General features: G+C 37.7%; 1 protein-coding gene across 1 annotated transcript; it reads left to right on the forward strand.

The window, feature by feature from the left end:
* The first annotated feature begins 10,787 nt into the window (after positions 1-10,787).
* On the forward strand, positions 10,788-13,771 carry LOC121371154 (tripartite motif-containing protein 45-like). The gene is made up of 2 exons (XM_041496826.1): positions 10,788-11,080; positions 11,700-13,771. The coding sequence occupies exon 2, from the start codon at positions 11,714-11,716 to the stop codon at positions 13,637-13,639; it is 1,926 nt and encodes a 641-aa protein (XP_041352760.1). The 5' UTR covers positions 10,788-11,080; positions 11,700-11,713; the 3' UTR covers positions 13,640-13,771.
* Positions 13,772-13,948: the final 177 nt, after the last annotated feature.

The raw sequence follows: 13,948 nt of genomic DNA on the forward strand, positions 1-13,948 counted from the left end.
CTAGTATGTCAGTCGATTCAGTTATAAGTAGTACACCGTGTAAAACATGCAGTATTTCCTTTAGGATTTGCTGATGTATTGTTTAATCAACAAGTTGACCAGCATTCAATATGTATGAAAAGCGTTAAAATCCGCATTTCATTGTAAACAAGGAAAGTCATATGTTAAGGCATTTAACAGATACTTTGTTTTTTACAATACTATCTGAGGATATCATTAACAATTTGTTATTCATCTCTTATCACACAATTTCGCGTTTCATCCCACCAACTACTCACTGAACAAACAAGATATCATGGAACTGAACGATCACAAAGAAAATGTCATATGTGCAATCAGGATGACATTGAAGATGAATTACATTTTATTTTAATATGTTCATTGTATTTTCCTATTCGCATATAGTATGCAAAAACCCCACAAAAAACCCCACCAAAACAACCCTACTGGTTAAAACCATCTGATTTTAAATTAATACAATTACTGTCTGTTCCGAATAGAAAACCAATTTGTAACCTTGGGAAATGGTAGCTATGATGTGCAGTGAACATTAATTTTAATTTGTATGACCAGTTTATTTAACAGTAAATGTATCAATGAAAGTACATTCTACGAGCAGGAAGGCATGTCTTCTCTCAGTCGTTTGATTGTTAACTTTGGAAGACATGCTTAACGTTGATTTGAAGCTTACGCCATATGACGTTATGTACCGTGGTCGCCATCTTTATGGCGATATACACTTATGTTTAGCGAATTCACGATGTCGAATTATTAGAAAAAGTTTTAACTTCGACTTCTACTCAGTCTAATACACACATACGTTCGGGTTTAGCCGTGTTAGTTAGCACATTGGCACTGACGATGATCAGTTTATAGTACACCTCCATATGTTTGTAATGATGTCTCGTTTTGGTTTTTATTTATTCAACTGCAACAAATAAAGCAACCTCCAATAATAATACCCCCCCCCCCAAAGTTTACAAGTGAAAGCATGAAATAATTTCGTTTGTTTCTATTGGTACTGAAGAATGAATGAATGAATGTTTAACGACTCCCCAGCACGAAAAATACATCGGCTATCGGGTGTCAAACTATGGTAAACTTGAAGATGCAAGTAAGTTATTCTGGAGTCGGAGATCCGACCTTTAGTTTTTATGTACCGATTAACTGTAAAATGTATTACATGTGGTTATAATTATTATTGCATTAAACGCCCGAATACCGGCAATGGTTGTGTGACATAATAAGTGAATTCAGTTACCACTGCCGATAACATCAGTTGAAAACTAATCTGTGATATCGCTAATGGTTTGCATGAAAGTGAGACATTAACTCGACCAAGTCCATTAAACATTCAACGAAGTAATTGACCGGTTTTGTCTTTCTTTGTAGTCATGTAACATAAACATGTCAACTATAATAAACTGCTTTGATATCGAGCATTGTCGTTTTAAGCCATCATTAACTTCTGATACTGTTACAAGGCAGACCCCAGTAAGTATTTAGCAACACAATCAGGAATATTTATAATGAAAAAAAAATCTTAATCTTAAAAAGTCTTAATCAGATGAATTTAACAATTAAGAATATTGTTTTCAATTTATTATTGTCCTGTATCCATTTATTGTCGCTCTGTCTTCTTTTATTGTTATTCTGATTCTAATAAACTGCGTCTCTTTTTTTCATTGATTTTTATCTGCCATATCTGTTCCTTTTATTGCTGCCTTGTCACAAATATACTGCAGGCGTGTTCTCCATCAACTACCCTATTCCATCTTTATTGAAGGCCTTTCCCTTATTTAATCTTGCACTGTTCTGCGTTTATTGATGCGCTGTCGATTCCCAATTTATATTTATTCTGTCTCTGATTCTTGGTTCTATATCATCAGTTCAGTATTGTCCCCAGTCCATTGCTGTTCTGTGTCAAGCTAACACAGGCATGTCTGCAGCTTACAGCTATAGGTTGCCTTGTACTAAAGCAGAAACTTCCGTGTCAAAGTTCAAATAGTTACGGAATGAAACCAGCTGTGGCTCTGATTAGTAGTAATACGTGACATTGATTATTTGTGCAAACACTATTATCCATTGCCGAAAAATATATACACTTTAATAAAGTATACAGTTGTTATGCAGTATACACTAAAAAGTGAAACCAGTGCAGTATATCCCCCAAAATGGAACTTAATGGAAAAATAAGGGTTGCCAAAGGTAACGTTCATCAAATCCCTTAAATGGTATGTAATTCCCCACCCCCATTTTCTTGCAGGTTAATTAAATGTCAAGTCCCACACTCTTTATTGAAGTACTGCCGAGGCGTGGTGATACGCTGCTTAAATATCAATTTTATTAGTAAATGTTAACATTATCGGTAATAGGATTTGATTTGGTACAATGGAACCTGTATTGTCCTTTACACTGCATCGCAATTAGCGCCTGTTTGGGTTTCTTTAGTTTTAATATATTTACAAATACAAAGAACATATTAATTCAACTATTGATAACTATCGCAATTGTTTGCTCAACTATCGATAGTTTCGATAGTATGCATAGTGAATTATGGTCTACGACTAACGCATGGTTTAACTACTCAGTGACAATAAATAACAAGTACAGACACAGACATACATACAAACACAACCACACGTACATAAGCACACACACCCACACAGACAAAACACACACATGTATACATACAGACAGACGGACAGATAGACAAACAGACATATAGGAAGACTGAGGTAAATAATTTTGCGAAATATCTATTCATATTACTGTTATCAAGCGATTTAAGAATTCACAATACTATTGCAATACTATTGCAGTAGTACTATCACTATTGCAATACAATCACAATAGTATTTTAACTATCGCAATACAATTGCAATAGTAAAGCTGACCGCAATAGTCAACACTAATTATTACATTGATAACTTTTGAGTTCGCTGATAACGAATATTTGGCATATTAATGACTAATACACACACTACAGGAAAAACCGCGAAAGCACCCTCTTTGAATAATGTTCTGGTTAAATACGTAGGTGCACCCCCTTTAAATAATGTTCCGTTTAAATACGTAGGTGCACCCCCTTTGAATGAATGAATGAATGAATGAATGTTTAACGACACCCCAGCACGAAAAATACATCAGCTATTGGGTGTCACATGTGCACCCCCTTTGAATAATGTTCCGTTTAAATACATAGGTGCACCCCCTTTGAATAATGTTCTGTTTAAATACGTAGGTGCACCCCTTTGAATAATGTTCCGTTTAAATACGTAGGTGCACACCCTTTGAATAATGTTCTGGTTAAATACGTAGGTGCACCCCCTTTAAATAATGTTCCGTTTAAATACGTAGGTGCACCCCCTTTGAATGAATGAATGAATGAATGTTTAACGACACCCCAGCACGAAAAATACATCAGCTATTGGGTGTCACATGTGCACCCCCTTTGAATAATGTTCCGTTTAAATACATAGGTGCACCCCCTTTGAATAATGTTCTGTTTAAATACGTAGGTGCACCCCTTTGAATAATGTTCCGTTTAAATACGTAGGTGCACACCCTTTGAATAATGTTCTGGTTAAATACGTAGGTGCACCCTTTGAATAATGTTCCGATTGAATACGTAGGTGCACCCCATTGAATAATGTTCCGTTTAAATACGTAGGTGCACTCCCTTTAAATAATGTTCCGGTTAAATACGTAGATGCACCCTCTTTAAATAATGTTCCGTTTAAATACGTAGGTGCACCCCCTTTGAATGAGTAATATTCCGTGTAAATACGTAGGTGCACCCCCTTTGAATAATGTTCCGTTTAAATACGTAGGTGCATCCCTTTGAATAATGTTCCGTTTAAATACGTAGGTGCACCCCCTTTGAATAATGTTTCGTTTAAATACGTAAGTGTACCCCCTTTGAATAATGTTCCGTTTAAATACGTATTCATTCAAAGGGGTGCACCTACGTATTTAACCAGAACATTATTTAAAGGGGGTGCACCTACGTATTTAACCGGAACATTATTTAAAGGGGATGCACCTACGTATTTAACCGGAACATACGTAGGTGCACCCCCTTTAAATAATGTTCTGGTTAAATACGTAGGTGCACCCCCTTTGAATGAATAATGTTTCGGTTAAATACGTAGGTGCACACCCTTTAAATAATTGTCTGGTTAAATACGTAGGTGCACCCCCTTTAAATAATGTTCCGTTTAAATACGTAGGTGCACCCCCTTTCAATGAATAATGTTCCGGTTAAATACGTAGGTGCACCCCCTTTGAATAATGTTCTGATTAAATACGTAGGTGCACCCCCTTTGAATGAATACTGTTTCGGTTAAATACGTAGGTGCACACCCTTTAAATAATGTCCTGGTTAAATACGTAGGTGCACCCCTTTAAATAATGTTCCGGTTAAATACGTAGGTACACCCCTTTAAATAATGTTCCGGTTAAATACGTAGGTACACCCCCTTTCAATGAATAATGTTCCGGTTAACTACGTAGGTGCACCCCCTTTTATCTGTTGTATGTCGTCCTAATACAACACGGGGCGGGAAGTAGCCCAGTGGTAAAGCGTTCTGTCTGGGATAGATCCCCGTCGGTGGACCCATTGGGCTATTTCTCGCTCCAGCCAGTACATCACGACTGGTATATCAAAGGCCGTGGTATGTGGTATCCTGTCTGTGGGATGGTGCATATAAAAGATCCCTTGCTGCTAATCGAAAAGAGTAGCCAATGAAGTGGCGACAGCGGATTTCCTCTCAAACTCTGTGTGGTCCTTAACCATATGTCTGACAATGTCATTATTATCGGTGACCTAATTAGGATTTAGTTTCGCCCAAAACAACTATACTGCACGAACTAATCATGCACAAAAATCTAGCCAATATAATAGACACCCCGACACGAATAACACAGAGTGTCACACTATAGTGTATCATTTATCGACCCCGTTACTATAACAGATACCCATGAAATCAACGAGAGTGGAGTAATTCCGTTAGACTTGACGGTTAGTGACCATAAAGCAACATATGACATACTTAATAACTTAGAGCATATGAAAAAGAAATATGGCTTGATAGTAAAGGTGAATTAATTACAAACAAACCATAGCAATTGAAATTTGCGAACTCAAAAAGTGTCGATAAAGCGTGCGATGATTTTTAAATTATAATTAAAAATGATATGGATAATGGTATACCTCATCGTAAAGTTACCATTCGACCAAATGATAAACCGTGGTTTGATACTAAGTTAAGAAAGGAATTAAGAATATGAGACAGACTCCGAAAAAAAGCGTTAAAAACTAAAAGACCTGCGGATGAAAGTAAATATAAACATCAAAGAAATATAGTTAATAATATGAAAAAAAAGAAGTAAAGAAGAATTTTCAGTTACTCTTGTTGAAAAACTAACAACAGTTTGTAAGGAAAATAAATCCATATACTGGTAATATAAGAAATAGATTTTAAAGTCATCTACACCACAAACCGTTATACCACCGTTTGAAGGTACAATGTCTAACGAGCCTGTATCCTTTACTGATTTTGGAAAAGCTGAAAAGTTTAATAATTACTTTTTGTCGGTTTCCTCAGTCGATGACTCAAATATTGTACTTCCGTTTTTTAGACAACGTTGCAGAAACTGTTTGGAAACGATAAATAATTAAAATGCTAGCACCTAATAAAGCGAGTGGCCCGGATAAAATTAGTCATAAATTATTAAAACGCATTGCCAGTTCTATTTCAATTCCTTTTCAATTACTATTTAACAAATGTTTTGTGTCATCCGTATTCCTAGCAGGTGGTAACTTGCCCACGTAAAATCATTATTTAAAAAACGGCGATAAAAGTTTACCAAATAATTACAGACCTATTTTATTAATTAGCTCTTTTGGGAAAATATTCAAAAGAATAGTGCTTAAAAAACCTGTACAATTATTTCATATTCAACTATTTACTTTTTGAGTTTCAGTGTGCCTACTGACCAGATCATATTGCTGTTTATAAACTAATTGAATTACATGTATATAATACAATTTGTAAATAACTAGACAATAAATAATGTGTTTGTTCTGTGTTTTGCGATAGGGTATGGCACAGAGGATTAATCTATATAACCTTAACCAATATGGGATCAATGGTAGTCTTTTAAAATGGATTAGCAATTAATAATTTTAAAACATCTAACTGAGAGATATTTTGGAATTTTGGAATTTTAATTATTTTTATTATTTTAAAAATTTAAATGAAAATTTAACATTAGGTAGTCTTTACAAATTATTCTACTAGGCCCAAGCACAGGCGTTCGCGTTCGCCTCCTGGTTGGAGTTTATGGGTGCTTCATTAGTACCAGTTGATGGAACACTCATGCACGCTATGTCTCTCTCTATATAGTATATGAAGACAGACAATATGGCGTACACGCACGACAGAAGCAAGTAGACATTTGAGGGAGGGCGTAAAACATTTTCTATGGGGGTTCGGGGTATGCTCCCCCGTAACATTTTGAAAACTAGATGTCCTGAAATGCATTTTTTTTTTTGGCATACTGCAAGTAAAATGCATCTCAGCCTTAAGATTTACTACCAATGATATTTTTAAATTTAGAATTATTGGAGGAGGGTTGGGGGATAGAAACATCGACTGGTACTAATCAAACACCTAGAAACTCCAACCAGGACCCGAAGGCCAGTAGTGTGACGCACAATGATCACGAGCTGTGAAACGAGAAGTGTATTTATGTGGTCTTCCCATTTTGTGACAAGTACCGAAGAACAAACAAAAAAATTTTCTTTTCAAAATGTATTTTCTGGGATATCATGTTTCGATCCCTCACCAGTTAGAAACATATCTCACACAATCTAACACCCCCTCCCTCCCAGCATAAAGTCTTGCACACGCGCCTGTGAAAATAGACTACGGGGGTCTGTCTGATACTTTCTTTCTGATATGTCCGTGGACTATTTCATTGATATACACTGTATAAATGCCATCTTAAATCCATTATATTAGTCTTATCGGCCAACTATCAAGGCATAACTGAGCACTACATATCAATGGTAATTTTCCTAGAAATAACATTTAACGATAAGCAAAGTGATTAGATTTAAAATATTCATCACTCGTAAAAGAAAATGTAATAACTGTGGTATTCGTTGCATTAATACGTTTTTGATAGACCCCTTAGGCACAGTCATTTATGAAACATGATATAACATCTGAATAAGACAATATAACAGTCGATGATCTGATCCACAAGTGCAATTAATAAATATTTAAGTATATATGTATATATATATATATATATATATATATATATATATATATATATATATATATATATATATATATATATAGCCCATATATACGTAGCCCATGAAGTGGCGACAGCGGGTTTTCTCTCAATATTTGGGTGGTCCTTAACCATATGTCTGACGCCATATAACCGTAAAATAAAAATGTGTTGAATGCATCGTTAAATAAAACATTTCTTTCTTTCCTTCCTTCTTTACAGTATTTTCTACCAATTCTACACAAGCAACTACAAGAGAGCAACTACAATTGTAATCTGTTAAACGGATTTTAATCCAGATACCGACTCCAAACCCTGAGTGAGTGCTCCGCAAGGCTCACTGGGTAGGTGTAGACCACTTGCACCGACCAGTGATCCATAACTGGTTCAACAAAGGCCATGGTTTGTGCTATCCTGCCTGTGGGAAGCGCAAATAAAAGATTCCTTGCTGCCTGTCGTAAAAGAGTAGCCTATGTGGCGACAGCGGGTTTCCTCTTTAAAAAAACCAGTGACAGAATGACCATATGTTTGACGTCCAATAGCCGATGATAAGCTAAAAAAATCAATGTGCTCTAGTGGCGTCGTTAAATAAAACAAACTTTACTTTACTTTTTGCTAAACCGAATTAATAAATGTAACGATACGGTTCTTTTTGAAGTAATTGTTCAACTGTTTGTTATAATCATTGATATAAAAACAATGTCCATCCAAAATGTAATGAATTGAATGGGAATGTTGCAGTAGAGAAGCCACAGTGCTAGTCTGTAACAACAGTCTTTAACGACCAATATCTTGTATTTCATGGGTTGCATACATCCCAGTAGAAAACTTCATTTCGCTGACAAAAACAACGAAATGAAGGACCCCCCAAGTCGAGCACACGAAAGCGAAACAAACACGTCTTACCTCAAATTCGGGCAAAACCGATAGAGATATTCGAGAAAAATTAGCTTGTCTAAAACCTTTTTACAATGTATTTCAACCATTCTGCTCACAATATTAGTTGTAATCCATATAAAAATGCTTAGTGATTCATTTACAACCCTATATAGCTGTTTGGCAGCAATGCTACTTTTAATAAATGTAACCGGCCTCGGTGGCGTCGTGGCAGGCCATCGGTCTATAGGCTGGTAGGTACTGGGTTCGGATCCCAGTCGAGGCATGGGATTTTTAATCCAGATACCGACTCCAAACCCTGAGTGAGTGCTCCGCAAGGCTCAATGGGTAGGTGTAAACCACTTGCACCGACCAGTGATCCATAACTGGTTCAACAAAGGCCATGGTTTGTGCTATCCTGCCTGTGGAAAGCGCAAATAAAAGATCCCTTGCTGCCAATCGGAAGAGTAGCCCATGTAATGGCGACAGCGGGTTTCCTCTCAAAATCTGTGTGGTCCTTAACCATATGTCTGACGCCATATAACCGTAAATAAAATGTGTTGAGTGCGTCGTTAAATAAAACATTTCTTTCTTTCTTTAATAAATGTGGTTATCCCGATTTGGACATTTTCGTCTATTTCGGGCAAATATCAGCCTGCTCCTCTACAAAAACAAATGTTTTATTTAACGACGCACGCAACAACACATTTTATTTCCGGTTATATGGCTCGGACATATGGTTAAGGATCACACAGATATTGAGGGAGGAAACCCGCTGTCGCCACTTCATGGACTACTCTTTTCGATTAGCAGCAAGGAATATTTTATATGCACCATCCCACAGACAGGATAGCACATAGTACGGCCTTTGGTGTACCAGTCGTGGTGCACTGGCTGGAGCAAGAAATAGCCGAATGGGCCCACCGACGGGGATCGATCCCAAATCGACCACGCATCAAGCGAGCGCTTTACCACTGATCTACGCCCCCCACCCCCCCCAAAAAAAAAGAAGAAAAAAAGAAAAAGAAGAAGAAAACAGAAAAGACAAATGTGAGCCCGTACGCCTATGTACAGCCCTGAATGTTTTGTGCACTCCTTTTAAATAATTCCTGCGACTCTCTTGAAGCTATTTGTTGGGCAGACCATGGATATGTCAGTCCAAGTAAATAATACCAGTGCACGGATGTCAGATTCGCTATCAGCAAACACAAAATGTACAAAGGCATATTAATTAACACGTTAAGCCAATCTGATTAAAATTAGCTCTATTGGTCTACCAGTGGAGCTAATTTTAATTAGATTACACGGTAAGCATCTTATTATTCCACATTCTGAAGATAAAAGAGTCAGGTTGGATCTTTGGCATTTAACCGGATATCAAGCATCACCAAAATATTCAAAATCTCGCGGAGTTTGTTCTCTATAGTCAATTGGGTTATAGACAAGCCAAGAAGTCAATAATGTTCAACAACAAATTGTTGTGTCTACCCCCACCCTTTCTGTGTGATCCATCTACAGAGCAAAATAATAATAATAATAACTTCTTGGGTAGAAATTTAATAGTAATGATAACGGATTTCTGGATACAAATGTATATTAGAACTGAATTATTTTAGTGCAGCAGACAAAAGGAAATCTAACGCCTGTAGAGCCTAGTTAGTGGTAATTAAGCGATTTGTATACACGTGATATCTTCATGTTTTGTTATTAGGCGAGCGGTGACCCATCCACCAATCCCTCGAATTGTGCTAAGGATTCTTGAACTGGAGTGTTGCTTTTGTAATCTAAAATAAATTATCAACCAGGCGCGGCTCTAGGGATCTAACGCGCCCGCTTTTTCGCCGTCGTCAAAAAATAAAAAGTAAAAGCCTGGACTGAGTTCAGCCAGACCGCTAGACTGGTTTATACGCTTCATGGTACACCGAATGGCCACGTCGGAAACAAATTAAATAGTTCGCGAACGATAACGAGACGTTAGATGGATGAACTGGCCACGGGTTTCACTTAAAACTAAAGTAGACGCCGCCGATTTTATAAAAGCATATTTTTATTTATAAATAACTATAGCCAATTGTGGTCTGTTGAAAGTTGTCTTAAACAAGGTCTCCATATATATATATATATATATATATATATACATGTGATGTGTGCGATATCTCCTGCTGGTTTTTTGTTCACTTATATATCGCTTGGATGTACACTACTGCACGACTGTGCTGTAGTTATCTGAATATTGAGCTGAACTTTTACCAGTCGAGAACGAAAGTGTAAATTGTTTTGGTCCTACTCGACACAAATAAAGATAAAAATATAGCTTGTGCACCCTCCATCACCCCCACCACCACCACCATCCCCCACTGGAGACTGTTACCCCTCACTAAAGATTGTGCCCCCACTCCAGATATTGTTCCCACAGGCCTAGAATAGCCTAATATTGCACTGTAAAAATTGTATTTTAGCCTCAGCGGGAGGTGGGGTGGCTTTCGAACCCCGACCCCCAGCTTACGCCCCTGATAGCATCTGTATAGTGAGATTAAATAATCTGAATTTTTCACAAGCTTCTACGCCTACCTTACTATGACGCTGCTTTATTATGACGTATTACACCACGGCGTCAATCATGCAGGTAGCATATTGCATCGGGTCGTTAAGCAGTCAGACGACCAGTAAAGAACATAACTAGATTCTGGATTGTTGTTCAGCTGTTTGCGGTGCAGTAATTCATTAACTATTTGACGGAGTTATTTTCTTTAGCAAATAATTAAGTAATTATAAGATGGTTTATATAAAACAAATCATATTATTTCTTTATAAATGAACAGGAAAATACCAAAGCTGTGACTGCTCTGTCATCGTCTATTTGCTGTCAACAAAACAAATTGTCTTGTCATGTGAGGTACGTTCACTTGAAAAAATCAATATATAAAGAGCAGTCTTGAGAGCTAAACTTAAATATGGCCCTGAATCCAGCGGATATTTACGTGACATTGGCTATAGTTCAAGCGTAGATCCAGGGGAGGGGGCTGAGAATGCGCACCCGCCTCGCCACAATCCTCGAATTTCGAAGTGATCTTAAAAATCCAGTTTTTAGCAAAATAACTACAAATAATTCATTTGTTTTGGTTGGGTATTAATAATCGGCTATTCGATGTCAAACATTTGGTAATGTTGACATATATAGTCATAGAGGAAACACGCCAGAATGTTTCATTAGTAGCATGGGGTCTTTTATATGCACTATCCCACAGACAAGATATAACATACCACGGCCTTTGATGTACCAGTGGTGGTGCACTGGCTCGGACGAGAAATAGCTCAATGGGCCCACTAACGGTTTCCCACTGGGCTACGTCCCGCCCCTCGGCACATATGTGTGCTCGTCTTAATTACGTTATATTTAGCAATTTAGCCCATATCTGGATAATAACATGTTATTAGAAATGAATGTTAAAGCCTATAATCATGTGGTGAGTCAGAAGTTAGTTTGATCACTGTTTGTTTTGAATATATTCCAGGTTAATTTATAAAGATGGCGTCAAAGCAAAGAAAATCACTAATGACTACGATCCGCGATGATTTCCTCACGTGTAAAATTTGTTTCAATATTTATGAGCAGCCGAAAATCCTGCCTTGTGTTCACACGTATTGCACCCCTTGTTTAGAGAAACTCTTGAAGACATCCGATAAGCCTGGTTCAATATCGTGTCCAGAATGTAGAGAACGCGTCATTGTACCCCACGGATCTGTGTCTGATCTCAAAACGAACATCGTAGTCACTGCTCTGACAGGAATCTTGAAAGAAAACCCAAACACGCGTGCGAGGTGCACAGCTTGTAGTCTCAGAGGAAATACTTCCCCTGCCAATAGTCGCTGTCTGGATTGTGGAGATTACTTATGTCCAGTTTGTTGTGATGGGCACAATGCCTCCTTCACGACTTGGAAACACAAGAAGGTTCCCCTGGAAGACATGAAGGGAGAATCAAAAGACCAAGAACATTTGAACAATCATACGCCAACCTGTCCAAAACACAGCGACAAAGTTTTGGAGTATTTCTGCGAAACGTGTGATAAAACAGTATGTGTGTCTTGCATTTCGTCTAAACACCGCAGTCACGAGTGTCTGACTATCACCGCGGCAGTTACCATTCGGAAACGCTCACTTATAAACGAAGCGGACAAAATTAGAGAAAAATTACGGATATTAAAAAAACGTGAAAAAAATGTTTTAAATAAACGCAAAAGCATTCTGCAAACTAAGACTGAGATAAAACGGGACATAAACGAACGCATAACAAGACAAATAGCCAAACTGGAGCAGCAGAGAGAAAGTGTTATGAAGGTTGTGGATGACCGTGCTATTATAAGAGAGAGGCAAGTTGATTCAGAACTCAATATAATACAAAACAAAATGTCCTTAACAGGCAACTGTCTGGAATTTTTTGAAGCATTGATTGAACGGTGTGACGACGAGAAGATCCTTCGACTGGACGATTTAGTTGTATCACATCTTCTGCTTCTAGACGCATTCTCATCAGATGGTAGTAATCATTACAGGACTGATACCAATATTAAGCGAAAATGTGCCGTGGGTCGTACAAAAAGGACAACCCCAGGTGTCAACAATTCCAGTGAGAAAACCACAACTCAAATAGATGAAGAAAAATCAAAGGTATCTTTAGAACATTTGCGAACACTAGGTACTCCAGATGGTACAGACTGTCGCTATTTTATTGCCAAGTTCTATGGAGAGTTTAAAGTAAAAAGAATCGAAATGCCTCATCATACAATAGTTCTTACAAGTAAACCACATGGCAGACTGATTCAAATTTCTGCTTCTGGGCATGCTACTACAGACACTGCTAGCTGTTTCTTTCCTTTTCGTATCTCAAGATGTGGCAATATTGTTAATATTCTTGTCAACAATTCACTGCGTGTGTTTAAGAACACACACGGTACACATTTATTGACAGAAGAGGATTTACCGCATGCGGTTTCCAGTTTCAAAAATAGTGGTTATGTTGTTGGTCATCAACGGAGTAATGAGCTCCAGGTGTATGATACGAATGGACAACTTCAAGAAGCGTTTCCAGTATCCCTGTCATATCCTCTTGCCAACATCAGCGTGGATACATTTGGAAACATAACCACCTGTGAATGGGGAAATAACTCAGTACGTGTGTTGTCGCTCCAAAATGGCGCTGTTACTGTTTGTACAGAAATATCGTCTTTGAAAGCCAATGCTGCCTGCGTGGACGAGAATGGTCTGCTGTACACTGTGGAGAAGGCCGAGAACAGAGTGTCAGTGTTTGACAAGAGTGGATCCTGTCTACTACAACACAACACAACACAGGACGGCCTGGACAGCCCACTCAGTCTGGCATTGGATGATGAGGGTTTGCTGTATGTGGTGAACGAAGACGACGTCATTAATATCTACGGAGTTAACTGTGAATAAATTAAACCGATATGCGCTGGCTGTTTGTACTAACATCCTGAACTCCGTATTTAAATGCTTATAGATATTACATTTTGAATTGTGTATATAGTTGTTAATATAACTGCGAAATAAAAGTGTCCAAGCATGTCACGAACGTCTTTATGTCATGACTGAGGAGCTATTGTCGAATGGTGAATTAGTGGCCAAAGTACTTCAAATCATTATGACATAAAAAATATGTTACTAATGAAACGTTGATATCAAGAATAAGAAAGGTATTATTCTATTTAAACATGTTTTTGTTTTCTGTAGACCTCGCTCAGAGAT

The sequence above is a fragment of the Gigantopelta aegis genome, chromosome 4 (assembly GCF_016097555.1).
Source record: "Gigantopelta aegis isolate Gae_Host chromosome 4, Gae_host_genome, whole genome shotgun sequence".
In the NCBI taxonomy this organism is placed as follows: Eukaryota; Metazoa; Mollusca; class Gastropoda; order Neomphalida; family Peltospiridae; genus Gigantopelta; species Gigantopelta aegis.

Coding starts and splice junctions, on each gene's coding strand:
- LOC121371154 (XM_041496826.1), top strand. CDS start 11,714: ATGGCGTCAAAGCAAAGAAAATCACTAATGACTACGATCCGCGATGAT.